This window comes from Thalassophryne amazonica, chromosome 23, assembly GCF_902500255.1.
Source record: "Thalassophryne amazonica chromosome 23, fThaAma1.1, whole genome shotgun sequence".
Taxonomy (NCBI): Eukaryota; Metazoa; Chordata; class Actinopteri; order Batrachoidiformes; family Batrachoididae; genus Thalassophryne; species Thalassophryne amazonica.
In genome coordinates this window covers 35,063,938-35,079,225 of record NC_047125.1, presented here as the reverse complement: position 1 = coordinate 35,079,225, position 15,288 = coordinate 35,063,938, and the positions used below count along the sequence as shown (strand labels likewise).

At 45.2% G+C, this 15,288-nt stretch overlaps 1 protein-coding gene and 1 long non-coding RNA gene across 5 annotated transcripts in view; both read left to right on the top strand.

The window, feature by feature from the left end:
- Positions 1–15,288, top strand: part of LOC117504684 (disks large homolog 4-like) — a 46,613-nt gene that overhangs the window by 20,356 nt on the left and 10,969 nt on the right. For all 4 annotated transcript variants that reach the window (XM_034164181.1, XM_034164179.1, XM_034164180.1 and 1 more), the window contains exons 3-5: positions 3,799–3,849; positions 4,373–4,497; positions 10,489–10,658. In XM_034164181.1, the coding sequence (XP_034020072.1) occupies positions 3,799–3,849; positions 4,373–4,497; positions 10,489–10,658 (346 nt within the window). The remainder of the gene's footprint in view (positions 1–3,798; positions 3,850–4,372; positions 4,498–10,488; positions 10,659–15,288) is intronic.
- LOC117504687 lies at positions 13,979–14,727 on the top strand. Its single transcript, XR_004558880.1, has 3 exons — positions 13,979–14,175; positions 14,493–14,518; positions 14,656–14,727. It is a non-coding gene; the product is annotated as an uncharacterized LOC117504687 (long non-coding RNA).

Here is a 15,288-nt window from a genome sequence, read left to right as displayed (position 1 = left end):
AAAGGAAGCTGGTGGATTTTTTCTGGGGTGGGTTTCAACGGCTAAAGGTGGCCGCTTTGCACTTGTCGGTGGATGAAGGTGGGCAGGCGCTGATAGACATTGTCAGTCGAGTTGTGGCTCTTTGCTTACAGACTGTGCAGAGGTTGCTCTACGGCCCACAGCAGTTGTGGACAGAGATGGCGGCCGTTCTGCTTCGCAGAGTTAGAGGAGTTGGCTACTACAGACATTTGTTTCTGATGAACCTGACTGGTATGGAGCTCGTGGGAACAACAACTTTTTACCGTTCTGTGTTGAAAGCTTGGAGTTCGGTGTTGTCGTTTTCACGACAGGAGCCTTATGGATGTGCAGGAGAAGAGCCACTCTTCCATAACCCCGTTATTAGCAGTGGCCTGTTGGAATCCCCCCAGCTGAAACAAGCATTTGTAGCGGCAGGACTGACCAGGCTGGCTGACCTGAGAGCAGAGGACAGCTGGAAAAGTGCTGCTCAGCTGTGTCAGGAGACTGGGATCATGTTTCAGCGAGTGATGGAACAGCTTTTGGCCGAGGTCAGGAGTGGGTTGCCGACACACTTCAGAGAAGCCTTGGAAATCTACAGACGCCATTCGTTGGTTCACTCTGTGCAGTTTCCTCCGCTGTTGGTGCGGGCTGCAGGACTGCAGTCAGAGCCGACGGGAATACTGTCATCCTTCCCAGGTTTGTCAGATATGGCTACAGTGAAAAAGAAGGACATATACATGATGGTCATGAAAGTCCACTACAGAGCCGAGTTGGCTGCCACTGTGGAGTCCGGGTGGTCCGGTGTGTTGGCCCTGGGGGCGTCTCCCAGAGGCAGTTGGAGGTCCCTGTACTGCCCTCCTATTGAGAAACGCTGTGCTGATCTCCAGTGGAGGGTGGTGCATGGAGCCGTGGTTACAAACAGACATGTGGCTCACTTTGACCCGGGCACAACCAGTCAGTGTGACTTTGGGTCAGCAGAGGAGACCCTGGAGCACCTGTGGCTGACCTGCCCTCGTTTGATACCCCTTTTTAATGTCTTGGGACTATGGTTTCAGAGACTTGGGTGAGATCTTACCAAAGAACTCTTTGTGTTTGGACCAAAATTTTTAGGAGTGCAGCGTAGGAATATATCAGTGACTAATTTCATCTTGGGACAGGCCAAGATGAGTATTTGGATAACAAGGAGGAACCGGAGAGCGGGTACAGGCTGCACAGACCCTGAACTCCTGTTGAAGAGACTGATAAGAGCACGCCTCAGGCTGGAGTTTGCATACAGCTCATTGGTGGGGGAGCTGGAAGAGTTTGAGGCCATGTGGACGATAGGGGGAGCAGCTGCTTATGGACTATTAGAATTTGTGTTTTTTTACGTTTGTTGTGCTGATTTTATATTTATTGTTTTGACTAATAACTGATAATAATTAATTAATTAAATGATTTTTAAAAGTCAAAAGTCTCTCTCTCTCTCTCTCTCTCTCTCTCTCTCTCTCTCTCTCTCGCTCTCTCTCTCTCTGTCTTTGTCTCACTATGTTGCATAAGAGCTGAAGCTCGCTCATCCTTCAGAGACACTCACAGTGTTCTGAGTGGACACATGTTCTTCCTGCAGGAAGACCACAGTCCAGGTTCTCACACAGAACCACATCTGAGCTTTTCTTTGAGAAGGTTTGGTTCCTGCGCGGTACCATGTTCCGTGTGAACACACAGGAAGGTAAAACCAGACCAGACTGAGCTCAGAGTGGACAGGGGGAACTGTGTCTTCAAAAACCAGGACCTGGCCTGGTTTTCTCAGATGTGGGGTGTCTTCAGTCATCATCCACATGACCTCTGAAAACAAAGTACTTCAGTCAACCGCAGTAAAACTGGCCCCGGGGGGACCCTGGTCACGGGTGAGTACTACAGGTGGGGGTGGTCAGAAGGACTTTGTGGATCTTGTACATGTGGTGAAAGTGGCTCAATGTTCCTGGGAACTGTTGGGAACTATGAGCTGCTGCATTCTGGTTCCAGTTTCGAGAGCTGCACCACGGAACAAGACTGTCCCACACTGACAAGGACTGAACATGAGACAGGTCCTGGAGACTCCTGGGTAACTGGTCTTGAGCATCGTCTGAAGTCTAGGGGACTGTCAGCTACACAGTGCCCCAGATTTAAGGTTGCCAGACTTCAACACCAGGCTGTTTTGGAGTTGGCAAGAAATCTAGGTAGATGTCTTACAAACGCCAATATGATGGAAGGGAATGTAAAACTATTTTCAAGTCCCTGAAGGCAGGCAGGGACTGGGCATACTGATGTTCTCAGATGGAGGTACTTTATCTCAGTATCATCTACAGGGGTCACAATACATGGCTTAGAGAGGAACTAAAGCATGGTCTTCCTCTGAACCTGCACCTGGGGACATCACAGTCATGATGTGGCAGCACACTCCTGACACAGTTGGCCAAAGAGTTGGCCGAAGTGGGCAGCTCAATAGGACAGGACAGCTCCTGTCCTATTGAGCTGCCAAGACAAGAACATCTCCAGTAGCAGGTGCATTGTGGCTGAACCTGAGTGAGATTTAGAAACAGCTCAGGTGCTTTTGTTGGTGAGGAAAAGTTGACTGGCCTTGACTTTGCGGACGAGACTGTGATCTTCGAGTATCAATGGATCTTCTGATTGCAGAACTTGAGAAACTGAGTGAGGAATCAGAATGTTTGTGTTCATGATGGTCTTGGTTACAGACTAAAATCCAGGCTTTGAGTGACTTTCTGGACTCATCCATCAGAAGTGTCTCTGTGTGTGGTCAAAGTGTTGAACGTGTAGAGGCATCCACTGACCTCAACAGGGATGTTCATGTCTCTGGGTCCTCAGTCCTTGAGATTCAGAGACACCTGAGAAGATCCTATGGAGGCACAAGGTCAAATGTCAGAAATGTTTGGTGATCTTGGTGCTTCCTGTCTTACTGTCTGTTTGTTAGACTTGGACTCTAACTAATGACCTCAGGTGAGGACTGGATGGTCTCTGCAGAGGATCCTTGGGTACTTTGTAGTAACTTAGAGGTAACTTGGGGGAGAGGTGTGCGACCTCCACTGTGAGGGAACGTCAGTGATGAGACAGTAGCCATGGGGTGGTTTCTCCTGATCTCGATCCAGAACACCGGTGCCTCAGTGCTGAGGACCCCAGAGACTGTTTGACACCAAGGACACATTCAGGCGTCACCCGACTGCAGCTGATCTTGGGGGTCAGGGGTAAAATCTGGACCCAGTAGGGTTCTGTCGGGCGGTGGAGGTGGTAACGAGCAGCACCAGGACACGTAGACGCCCGACGGTCACTGACCTTGTACCTGAGCATCTTCATCTTTGCACATTTCTCAGCATTTCAATAATTACACCCAAAATAATTAACTTCCTGTCAGATCATATTAATTACAAAAATTACAAAAATTACAAAAATGAAATGTTCAAATGCTGAAATGTTCCTTTAGGTGGCGCTATTGGGTCTGCCTGTTTAATATACATCGGACAAAGTCAGTCACGTTTAAGTGTCAGTAAAATTAAAACGACTCAAAAACTAGAAGAACCAAAAATAATCTTATTTTCCTTTGAAGTACGATAGGAAACATGTCACACATGAAAGAGCGACATCATCAGAAGGATTTGGAGCAGTGACGATGGTGAGAAGGTGATGTGTGTGAGCGGTGGTCGCTATGGTTACAGTGAGTGTTGCCAGGGTAACCGGCCTCCTGACGGCCCGGCAGCTGTTACCGTGGAGATGCGCGGCAGACGGAGAGAGGTGCAGGATGGGATTTTTAACCATGCCTTCTCTTTTCAGATGAACGGATCAGAAGGAGAGCTGGAGTACGAAGAGATCACGCTGGAGAGGGTGAGCGTGCACGCCCACACACACACACACGTGCACGGCCTCCTCTGATGTTTGAAGGCCGATTTCACCAAAATAAACTCCACCCGCTGACATCAGCAGCTATTTTTAACAGCGCGCACTATTTTAGGAAACATGTTAAACATCTGACAACTGTCACAAATAATAAAAAAATAAAATCATCACCATGTTGTCGTTTAGTCCCGGAGCTTGAAAACAAGCTGAGAGAAAGCCGAGTTTAAAGGCGAACTCTCTGATTTTTAATGCCATCGATGTGGAAAATGAGCCAAACTCGAGTGGAGGCACAGAACACGCTAATCTCCCACGCACCCTGAACTACCCACCTGACAGACAGAGCTTAGTTAAGGTGGGCGTGTCTCATGTCACACGCCCACCAGTGAGGGTTCAAACTCAAACCGGTTCATTTCAGCCCAAAGACCAAAAGTCCAGATGATTTTAAATTCAGCTCCATGGTGACAGGTGCATTATGGGAATGTGAGTCTGCGTGGTGCATTTGTGTTTTTAGGGGAACTCTGGTTTAGGGTTCAGCATCGCAGGAGGAACTGACAACCCGCACATCGGAGACGACCCGTCCATCTTCATCACCAAGATCATCCCCGGAGGAGCCGCAGCCCAGGACGGACGCCTCCGGTACACAGAGTACACCACAAGTACACGCTGTGTCAGTACACAGTCAGTACACACTGAGCACACAGTCAGTACACAGTCAATACACACTGAGCACAAACACAGTACACACTGAGCACAAACACAGTACACAGTCAGTACACACTGAGCACACAGTCAGTACACAGTCAATACACACTGAGCACACACTGAGTACACAGTCAGTACACACTGAGCACACAGTCAGTACACAGTCAATACACACTGAGCACAAACACAGTACACACTGAGTACACAGTCAGTACACAGTCAATACACACTGAGCACAAACACAGTACACACTGAGTACACAGTCAGTACACACTGAGCACACAGTCAGTATACAGTCAATACACACTGAGCACAAAGACAGTACACACTGAGTACACAGTCAGTACACAGTCAATACACACTGAGCACAAAGACAGTACACACTGAGCACACAGTCAGTACACAGTCAATACACACTGAGCACAAAGACAGTACACACTGAGTACACAGTCAGTACACACTGAGCACACAGTCAGTACACAGTCAATACACACTGAGCACAAAGACAGTACACACTGAGTACACAGTCAGTACACACTGTGCACACAGTCAGTACACAATGGGTACACAGTCAGTACAGGCGGTGCACACCGAGTCCCCAGTCAGTACACACTGAGTACACAGTCAGTACACCCTCGGTACACACCGAGTATACGCTGACTACAGAGTCAGTGCACAGTCAGTACACACCAAGTATACACTGAATACACAGCTGGTACAAAGTCAGTACTGATTGTCAGTACCATGCTATATAAGCAACACTTCCTACAAAAACAACGCTTCCTACAAAAACAACGCTTCCTACAAAAACAGCGCTTCCTCCAAAAACAGCGCTTCCTACAAAAACAGCGCTTCCTACAAAAACAGCACTTCCTACAAAAACAGCACTTCCTACAAAAACACTTCCTGCAAAAACAGTGCTTCCTACAAAAACAGCGCTTCCTACAAAAACAGCGCTTCCTACAAAAACAGTGCTTCCTACAAAAACAGCGCTTCCTACAAAAACAGTGCTTCCTACAAAAACAGTGCTTCCTACAAAAACACTTCCTACAAAAACAACGCTTCCTACAAAAACTCTTCCTACAAAAACAACGCTTCCTACAAAAACAGCGCTTCCTACAAAAACAGCGCTTCCTACAAAAACAGCGCTTCCTACAAAAACAGCGCTTCCTACAAAAACAACGCTTCCTACAAAAACAGCACTTCCTACAAAAACAGCGCTTCCTACAAAAACAGCGCTTCCTACAAAAACAGCACTTCCTACAAAAACAACGCTTCCTACAAAAACTCTTCCTGCAAAAACAGCGCTTCCTACAAAAACAACGCTTCCTACAAAAACAACGCTTCCTACAACAGCGGTTTTGACAAAAGCAATGCTTCCTACAAAAACAACGCTTCCTACAAAAACAACACTTCCTACAACATCAGCGGTTCAGACAAAAGCAATGCTTCCTACAAATATGCTTCCTACAACAACAGCGGTTCAGACAAAAGCAATGCTTCCTACAAAACAATGCTTCCTACAAAAACACTTCCTACAACATCAGCGGTTCAGACAAAAGCAATGCTTCCTACAAATACAACGCTTCCTACAACAACAGCGGTTCAGACAAAAGTAATGCTTCCAACAAAAACAACGCTTCCTACAACAACACTTCCTGCAAAAACAGCACTTCCTACAAAAACAACGCTTCCTACAACAGCGGTTCCGACAAAAGCAACGCTTCCTACAAAAACAACGCTTCCTACAACATCAGCGGTTCAGACAAAAGTAATGCTTCCTACAAATACAATGCTTCCTACAACAACAGCGGTTCAGACAAAAGCAATGCTTCCTACAAAAACAACGCTTCCTACAACAACAGCGGTTCAGACAAAAGTAATGCTTCCGACAAATACAACGCTTCCTACAACAACAGCGGTTCAGACAAAAGCAATGCTTCCTACAAAAACAACACTTCCTACAACATCAGCAGTTCAGACAAAAGCAATGCTTCCTACAAATACAACGCTTCCTACAACAACAGCGGTTCTGACAAAAGCAATGCTTACTACAAAAACAATGGTTCATACAAATACAACACGTCCTACAACATCAGCAGTTCAGACAAAAGCAATGCTTCCTACAAATACAACGCTTCCTACAACAACAGCGGTTCAGACAAAAGCAATGCTTCCTACAAAAACAATGCTTCCGACAAAAGCAATGCTTCCTACAAAAACAACGCTTCCTACAACAACACTTCCTGCAAAAACAGCGCTTCCTACAAAAACAGCACTTCCTACAAAAACAACGCTTCCTACAACAGCGGTTCAGACAAAAGCAATGCTTCCTACAAAAACAACACTTCCTACAACATCAGCGGTTCAGACAAAAGCAATGCTTCCTACAAATACAACGCTTCCTACAACAACAGCGGTTCAGACAAAAGCAACGCTTCCTACAAAAACAACGCTTCCTACAAAAACAACGCTTCCTACAAATACAACGCTTCATACAAAAATAACACTTCCTACAAAAACAACGCTTCCTACAACAACACTTCCTGCAAAAACAGCGCTTCCTACAAAAACAGCACTTCCTACAAAAACAACGCTTCCTACAACAGTGGTTCAGACAAAAGCAATGCTTCCTACAAAAACAACGCTTCCTACAAAAACAACACTTCCTACAACATCAGCGGTTCAGACAAAAGCAATGCTTCCTACAAATACAACGCTTCCTACAACAACAGCGGTTCAGACAAAAGCAACGCTTCCTACAAAAACAACGCTTCCTACAACAACACTTCCTGCAAAAACAGCGCTTCCTACAAAAACAGCACTTCCTACAAAAACAACGCTTCCTACAACAGCGGTTCAGACAAAAGCAATGCTTCCTACAAAAACAACGCTTCCTACAACATCAGCGGTTCAGACAAAAGTAATGCTTCCTACAAATACAATGCTTCCTACAACAACAGCGGTTCAGACAAAAGCAATGCTTCCTACAAAAACAACGCTTCCTACAACAACAGCGGTTCAGACAAAAGTAATGCTTCCGACAAATACAACGCTTCCTACAACAACAGCGGTTCAGACAAAAGCAATGCTTCCTACAAAAACAACACTTCCTACAACATCAGCAGTTCAGACAAAAGCAATGCTTCCTACAAATACAACGCTTCCTACAACAACAGCGGTTCTGACAAAAGCAATGCTTACTACAAAAACAATGGTTCATACAAATACAACACGTCCTACAACATCAGCAGTTCAGACAAAAGCAATGCTTCCTACAAATACAACGCTTCCTACAACAACAGCGGTTCAGACAAAAGCAATGCTTCCTACAAAAACAATGCTTCCGACAAAAGCAATGCTTCCTACAAAAACAACGCTTCCTACAACAACACTTCCTGCAAAAACAGCGCTTCCTACAAAAACAGCACTTCCTACAAAAACAACGCTTCCTACAACAGCGGTTCAGACAAAAGCAATGCTTCCTACAAAAACAACACTTCCTACAACATCAGCGGTTCAGACAAAAGCAATGCTTCCTACAAATACAACGCTTCCTACAACAACAGCGGTTCAGACAAAAGCAACGCTTCCTACAAAAACAACGCTTCCTACAAAAACAACGCTTCCTACAAATACAACGCTTCATACAAAAATAACACTTCCTACAAAAACAACGCTTCCTACAACAACACTTCCTGCAAAAACAGCGCTTCCTACAAAAACAGCACTTCCTACAAAAACAACGCTTCCTACAACAGTGGTTCAGACAAAAGCAATGCTTCCTACAAAAACAACGCTTCCTACAAAAACAACACTTCCTACAACATCAGCGGTTCAGACAAAAGCAATGCTTCCTACAAATACAACGCTTCCTACAACAACAGCGGTTCAGACAAAAGCAACGCTTCCTACAAAAACAACGCTTCCTACAACAACACTTCCTGCAAAAACAGCGCTTCCTACAAAAACAGCACTTCCTACAAAAACAACGCTTCCTACAACAGCGGTTCAGACAAAAGCAATGCTTCCTACAAAAACAACGCTTCCTACAAAAACAACACTTCCTACAACAACAGCGGTTCAGACAAAAGCAATGCTTCCTACAAAAACAACGCTTCCTACAACAACAGCGGTTCAGACAAAAGCAATGCTTCCTACAAAAACAACACTTCCTACAACATCAGCAGTTCAGACAAAAGCAATGCTTCCTACAAATACAACGCTTCCTACAACAACAGCGGTTCTGACAAAAGCAATGCTTCCTACAAAAACAATGGTTCAGACAAAAGCAATGCTTCCTACAAAAATAACACTTCCTACAAAAACAACGCTTCCTACAACAACACTTCCTGCAAAAACAGCGCTTCCTACAAAAACAGCACTTCCTACAAAAACAACACTTCCTACAACAGCGGTTCAGACAAAAGCAATGCTTCCTACAAAAACAACGCTTCCTACAACAACACGTCCTGCAAAAACAGCGCTTCCTACAAAAACAGCACTTCCTACAAAAACAACGCTTCCTACAACAGCGGTTCAGACAAAAGCAATGCTTCCTACAAAAACAACGCTTCCTACAAAAACAACACTTCCTACAACATCAGCGGTTCAGACAAAAGCAATGCTTCCTACAAATACAACGCTTCCTACAACAGCGGTTCAGACAAAAGCAACGCTTCCTACAAAAACGCTTCCTACAAAAACAACACTTCCTACAACATCAACGGTTCTGACAAAAGCAATGCTTCCTACAAAAACAGCGCTTCCTACAAAAACAACGCTTCCTACAAAAACAATGCTTCCTACAAAAACAACGCTTCCTACAAAAGCAATGCTTCCTACAAAAGCAACGCTTCCTACAAAAGCAACGCTTCCTACAAAAGCAACGCTTCCTACAAAAGCAACGCTTCCTACAAAAACGCTTCCTACAAAAGCAACGCTTCCTACAAAAACAACGCTTCCTACAAAAGCAACGCTTCCTACAAAAAGCAACGCTTCCTACAAAACAACGCTTCCTACAAAAACAACGCTTCCTACAAAAACAACGCTTCCTACAAAAACAACGCTTCCTACAAAAGCAACGCTTCCTACAAAAACAACGCTTCCTACAAAAGCAACGCTTCCTACAAAAACAACGCTTCCTACAAAAGCAACGCTTCCTACAAAAACAACGCTTCCTACAAAAGCAACGCTTCCTACAAAAACAACGCTTCCTACAAAAGCAACGCTTCCTACAAAAACGCTTCCTACAAAAACAATGCTTCCTACAAAACAACGCTTCCTACAAAAACAACGCTTCCTACAAAAGCAACGCTTCCTACAAAAGCAACGCTTCCTACAAAAGCAACGCTTCCTACAAAAGCAACGCTTCCTACAAAAGCAACGCTTCCTACAAAAACAACGCTTCCTACAAAAGCAACGCTTCCTACAAAAACAACGCTTCCTACAAAAGCAACGCTTCCTACAAAAACAACGCTTCCTACAAAAACAACGCTTCCTACAAAAAACACGCTTCCTACAAAAACAACGCTTCCTACAAAAGCAACGCTTCCTACAAAAACAACGCTTCCTACAAAAGCAACGCTTCCTACAAAAACAACGCTTCCTACAAAAGCAACGCTTCCTACAAAAACAACGCTTCCTACAAAAGCAACGCTTCCTACAAAAACAACGCTTCCTACACTTCCTGTCAAGAAGTGGCTTTGAACCACTGAAGTTGAGAAATTACACACGTGATAAAACACAACAAATTAACAATGAGTAGTTGCCTGCTAGCTTACATGCTGACTCAGCATGTTTTTAAAAACAGTTTGTTAGTTTTCTGTTGGCATTAAATCATTTGCCTGAGTCAGCATATTGATCATTGATAGATATTATTGATCCGGGCAGCTGATTGTTAACAGGTCTGATCTCTCTGTCCAGGGTCAACGACAGCATCGTGTTCGTCAATGACGTGGACGTGCGTGAGGTCACTCACTCCATCGCCGTGGAAGCACTGAAGGAGGCGGGGCCTGTGGTCAGGCTGTACGTGCTCCGGCGACGCCCACCGAGTGAACGCATCACACAGATCAAACTCGTGAAAGGCCCTAAAGGTAGGAAAGGAGACGAGGTGAAGAGGGGGGGGGGGGAGAGGAAGTAGGAAGACAGGATAAAATGAGAGAGAAGGAGACAAGGAAGGATAGGAGAGAATCAGAGGATGGAGCTGAAGGAAATAAGAGAAAATGAGGAGGTGTGCAGTTCTTATGTAATGGTGTTTTCTGCTGCAGTGGCGCCCTCATGTGGCCATGTGAAATATTTGATAAAAATTAAAAAGCTGACACTAGAGTGCCTTGATAGATAGAGTGACGACAACTCAGAACACGGCGCCATTCTGGTTCCAACTGCACTGAACTACTGAATGAACCTTTAATGTTTTCAGCATTTTTAAATCTAATTTAACCACATACAGCAACACATCCAGGCACAGGTGCTATCAAAATAAATATAAAAATAGTTAAGATATCAATTTTGCATAAATGTACTATTTTTGATGATTTATTTAATTAATTTAAAGCCTGATTTATGCTTCTGCAGCTCTGTAACTCCGTGTCACGCACAATGACGTGTGTGACAGTTTAAACTTCTTCGTCTCTGGATTATGATTTATTCTGGATTAATTTGACCCTCAACAAGCTTTTCTTTCTACAATCATCACCTCCAAATCAAAGGTAAACTGGACATTTTCCTCTTTTACTGACTTTGTGCTGTAAATGTGCAGACTTTTCTGATCCATTTATCAGCGTACACACTGTAAAAACTATTAAAATATGATGGGAGGCGAAAGATTAAAAGCAGAAAAGTGTCAAATCACAGCCTTTTGTGTCTGATTTAACAGGTGCACGTCAGGCTGTGGGTCTGAGTCTGAACACGGTGTGAAAAAAAAATAAACAGTCAGGCTTTTAATCACAGAAATGACTCCGGTCCCACTTTCCTCAAATTGGCGAGTGTCAGAGCTGAACTTTAATTTGTACCTCTGTTACTGTGCACGTCCAGACTCCTCTGGGTTTTTAATGGAAATACACTGTGATCAGACAGGACATTTTTTCCGATGTGAGCGATATGTACGTAACAGATGAGTTACAGTCAGGAGGCAGAGAAGATCTACGGGGAATCTGAATCAGCACATGCTCCTCTGAATTTTTTTTTCTGCCAAATGTATTTGATCAATTATCAAAATGTTATATGTGTGTGCACTGAAAAAGTGTGATGAGACACGAAGGATTAAAAGCAGCAAAAGTGTCAAATCACAGCCTTTTGTGTCTGATTTAACAGGTGCATGTCAGACTGCAGGTCTGAGTCTGAGCAGGGTGTGAAAAAAATAAACAGTCAGGCTTTTAATCACAGAAATGACTCCGGTTCCACATGTGAGGGGTTAATGGAAATACATTTGTTGTATGGCTGGGGGGGGCCTGGCTGCCTTTTTGTTTCTGTCTTTTGGTTTTCCTTCCAGGTGGCTTGCATTTGGGACTGAGTGGCTGTGTTGCTGAGGTTATCAGGACCTCACCCTGATCACCTGCGGCTCGTCAGGACTCACAGCTGTGGTGCATCTATATGGATTGGAACATGGTGGAATTTAAGACTGGAGTGTACAGTGTGTATTTGCCAGAGACTCGACCTTGTGACCAGACGGGTGAGATCGTCGTCTCGGGAGCCATCTCATCATCAGTGGATGCAGAGAACGTCCAGGGTTTGATGCACGGTCTGTGAAAGAGGAGGGGGTGAGGTCTCACGCTCGTCAGCACACTTCCTGAGGTACGTTAGATTTTGTGACTAACGTTTATACAGTCAGTAAATGTGGTGTCCCTCACACCTTATTATATTGAGCTGTACGTTAGTCATGTATCGGCTTCCACTGCAGTGGAGTTTTGTGAACTGGATGTTCCATGCCTGCAGGTTGGGAAGCTGATTAGTAATCAAGCCAGGAAGTGTTTGCTGTTTATGTACACCTTTGAGTGGTCTCTGTGTGTAGAGTGTGGACTCACATAATGGTTCCTTCTTTCACAGACTCGGTTTGTTGCGGCCACCTGGGGGGTGTCGGCGGGGTCCTTGGCTCCGAACGGCTTCTGGCTCCGGACCGTTAGCGCTGCTGGGAGCGCACCGTATCACCACCACGCCAGACCGCACACTCTTTTGTTGTTTTGTATCACATCACTGTTATGTATTAAATTCAGTTAGCCTTTGTACCGTGCTCTGCTTATTTCATACTGGGTCCTTCAAACGCTGGTCGGTTCTCCGAGCTGCGTCCGACACATAACAACATTGTGATCGGACGGGACATTTTATGTGATGTGAGCGAAAATCTGCTGTACAAAATCAATGACAAATACAATGATGGTTTAGGTGAGTTTTACTTTACATAGAACTAAACAATAAATTGACCTCTCAAAGCTTTGATGATGAAGTCACTTCCATCCCACACGGCTGAATTTATTTTCCCAAATGTTTCTTCTGTTTGGATCTGAAGGGAATCTGTACATCTTGAAGCCCTTGTTGTGTCTATTTGTGCCTCCAAACGCACAACAACCCGACATTTTCAGTGAATAAATAAATAAAAAAGCTGATTTACATGTAGACAGATTAACAGTGAACACTATTTTGGAACTAAGATGGCACCATGAGTCACGTGACCGATTCTTTTCGACTCCTCATGTCACCACTCTCTCTAACTAGGCACTCTAGCTGACCCCCCCCCCCCCCCCCCCACACACACACACACACATCCAGGAGCAGAACTCCTCATGAACCTTCATTCTGTCTGGACTTCCTTCAGATCACAGCAGAACTTCAATAAGGTTCTTCAGTGATCCACAAACATCATAACTGATCAAAGTCAAACAAGACTGGTGAGAAATGTCTGAGATGTTCTGTCATAGGTCTTTAAACCTCAACCCGTGCGAAACGTTCTCCACAGGTTCTTTAAGGGAACCTGTGTGAAATGTTCTCCATGGGTTCATTAAGGTTCTCCACGGGTTCTTTAAGGGACCCCGTGTGAAACGTTCTCCACGGGTTCATTAAGGGACCCCGTGTGAAACGTTCTCCACGAGTTCTTTAAGGTTCTCCACGGGTTCCTTCAGGGACCCCGTGTGAAACATTCTCCATGGGTTCATTAAGGGACCCCGTGTGAAACGTTCTCCACGAGTTCTTTAAGGTTCTCCACGGGTTCCTTCAGGGACCCCGTGTGAAACGTTCTCCACGGGTTCATTAAGGGACCCCGTGTGAAACGTTCTCCACGAGTTCTTTTAGGTTCTCCACGGGTTCCTTCAGGGACCCCGTGTGAAACATTCTCCATGGGTTCATTAAGGTTCTCCACGGGTTCTTTAAGAGACCCCGTGTGAAACGTTCTCCACGGGTTCATAAGGGACCCCATGTGAAACATTCTCCACGGGTTCTTTAAGGGACCCCGTGTGAAACATTCTCCACGGGTTCTTTAAGGGACCCAGTGTGAAACGTTCTCCACGGGTTCATTAAGGGCCCCCGTGTGAAACATTCTCCATGGGTTCTTTAAGGGACCCCGTGTGAAACATTCTCCACGGGTTCTTTAAGGGACCCAGTGTGAAACGTTCTCCACAGGTTCATTAAGGTTCTCCATGGGTTCTTTAAGGGAACCCATGTGAAACATTCTCCACGGGTTCTATAAGGGACCCCGTGTGAAATGTTCTCCACGGTTTCTATAAGGGACCCCGTGTGAAATGTTCTCCACGGGTTCTATAAGGGAACCCGTGTGAAATGTTCTCTATGGGTTCTTTAAGGGACCCCGTGTGAAACATTCTCCATGGGTCCTTTAAGGGAACCCGTGTGAAACGTTCTCCGCGGGTTCTTTAAGGGAACCCGTGTGAAAAGTTCTCCGCGGGTTCTTTAAGGGAACCCGTGTGAAACGTTCTCCACAGGTTCTTTAAGGGAACCTGTGTGAAATGTTCTCCATGGGTTCTTTAAGGTTCTCTACGGGTTCTTTAAGAGACCCCGTGTGAAACATTCTCCATGGGTTCATTAAGGTTCTCCACGGGTTCTTTAAGAGACCCCGTGTGAAACATTCTCCATGGGTTCTTTAAGGTTCTCCACGGGTTCTTTAAGGGACCCCGTGTGAAACATTCTCCACGGGTTCTTTAAGGGACCCCGTGTGAAACATTCTCCATGGGTTCATTAAGGTTCTCCACGGGTTCTTTAAGAGACCCCGTGTGAAACATTCTCCATGGGTTCTTTAAGGTTCTCCACGGGTTCTTTAAGGGACCCTGTGTGAAACATTCTCCATGGGTTCATTAAGGTTCTCCACGGGTTCTTTAAGGGACCCCGTGTGAAACATTCTCCACGGGTTCTTTAAGGGACCCCGTGTGAAACATTCTCCATGGGTTCATTAAGGTTCTCCACGGGTTCTTTAAGGGACCCCGTGTGAAACATTCTCCACGGGTTCTTTAAGAGACCCTGTGTGAAACATTCTCCATGGGTTCATTAAGGTTCTCCACGGGTTCTTTAAGAGACCCCGTGTGAAACATTCTCCATGGGTTCATTAAGGTTCTCCACGGGTTCTTTAAGAGACCCCGTGTGAAACATTCTCCATGGGTTCATTAAGGTTCTCCACGGGTTCTTTAAGGGACCCCGTGTGAAACATTCTCCACGGGTTCTTTAAGGGACCCAGTGTGAAACGTTCTCCACGGGTTCATTAAGGGCCCCGTGTGAAACGTTCTC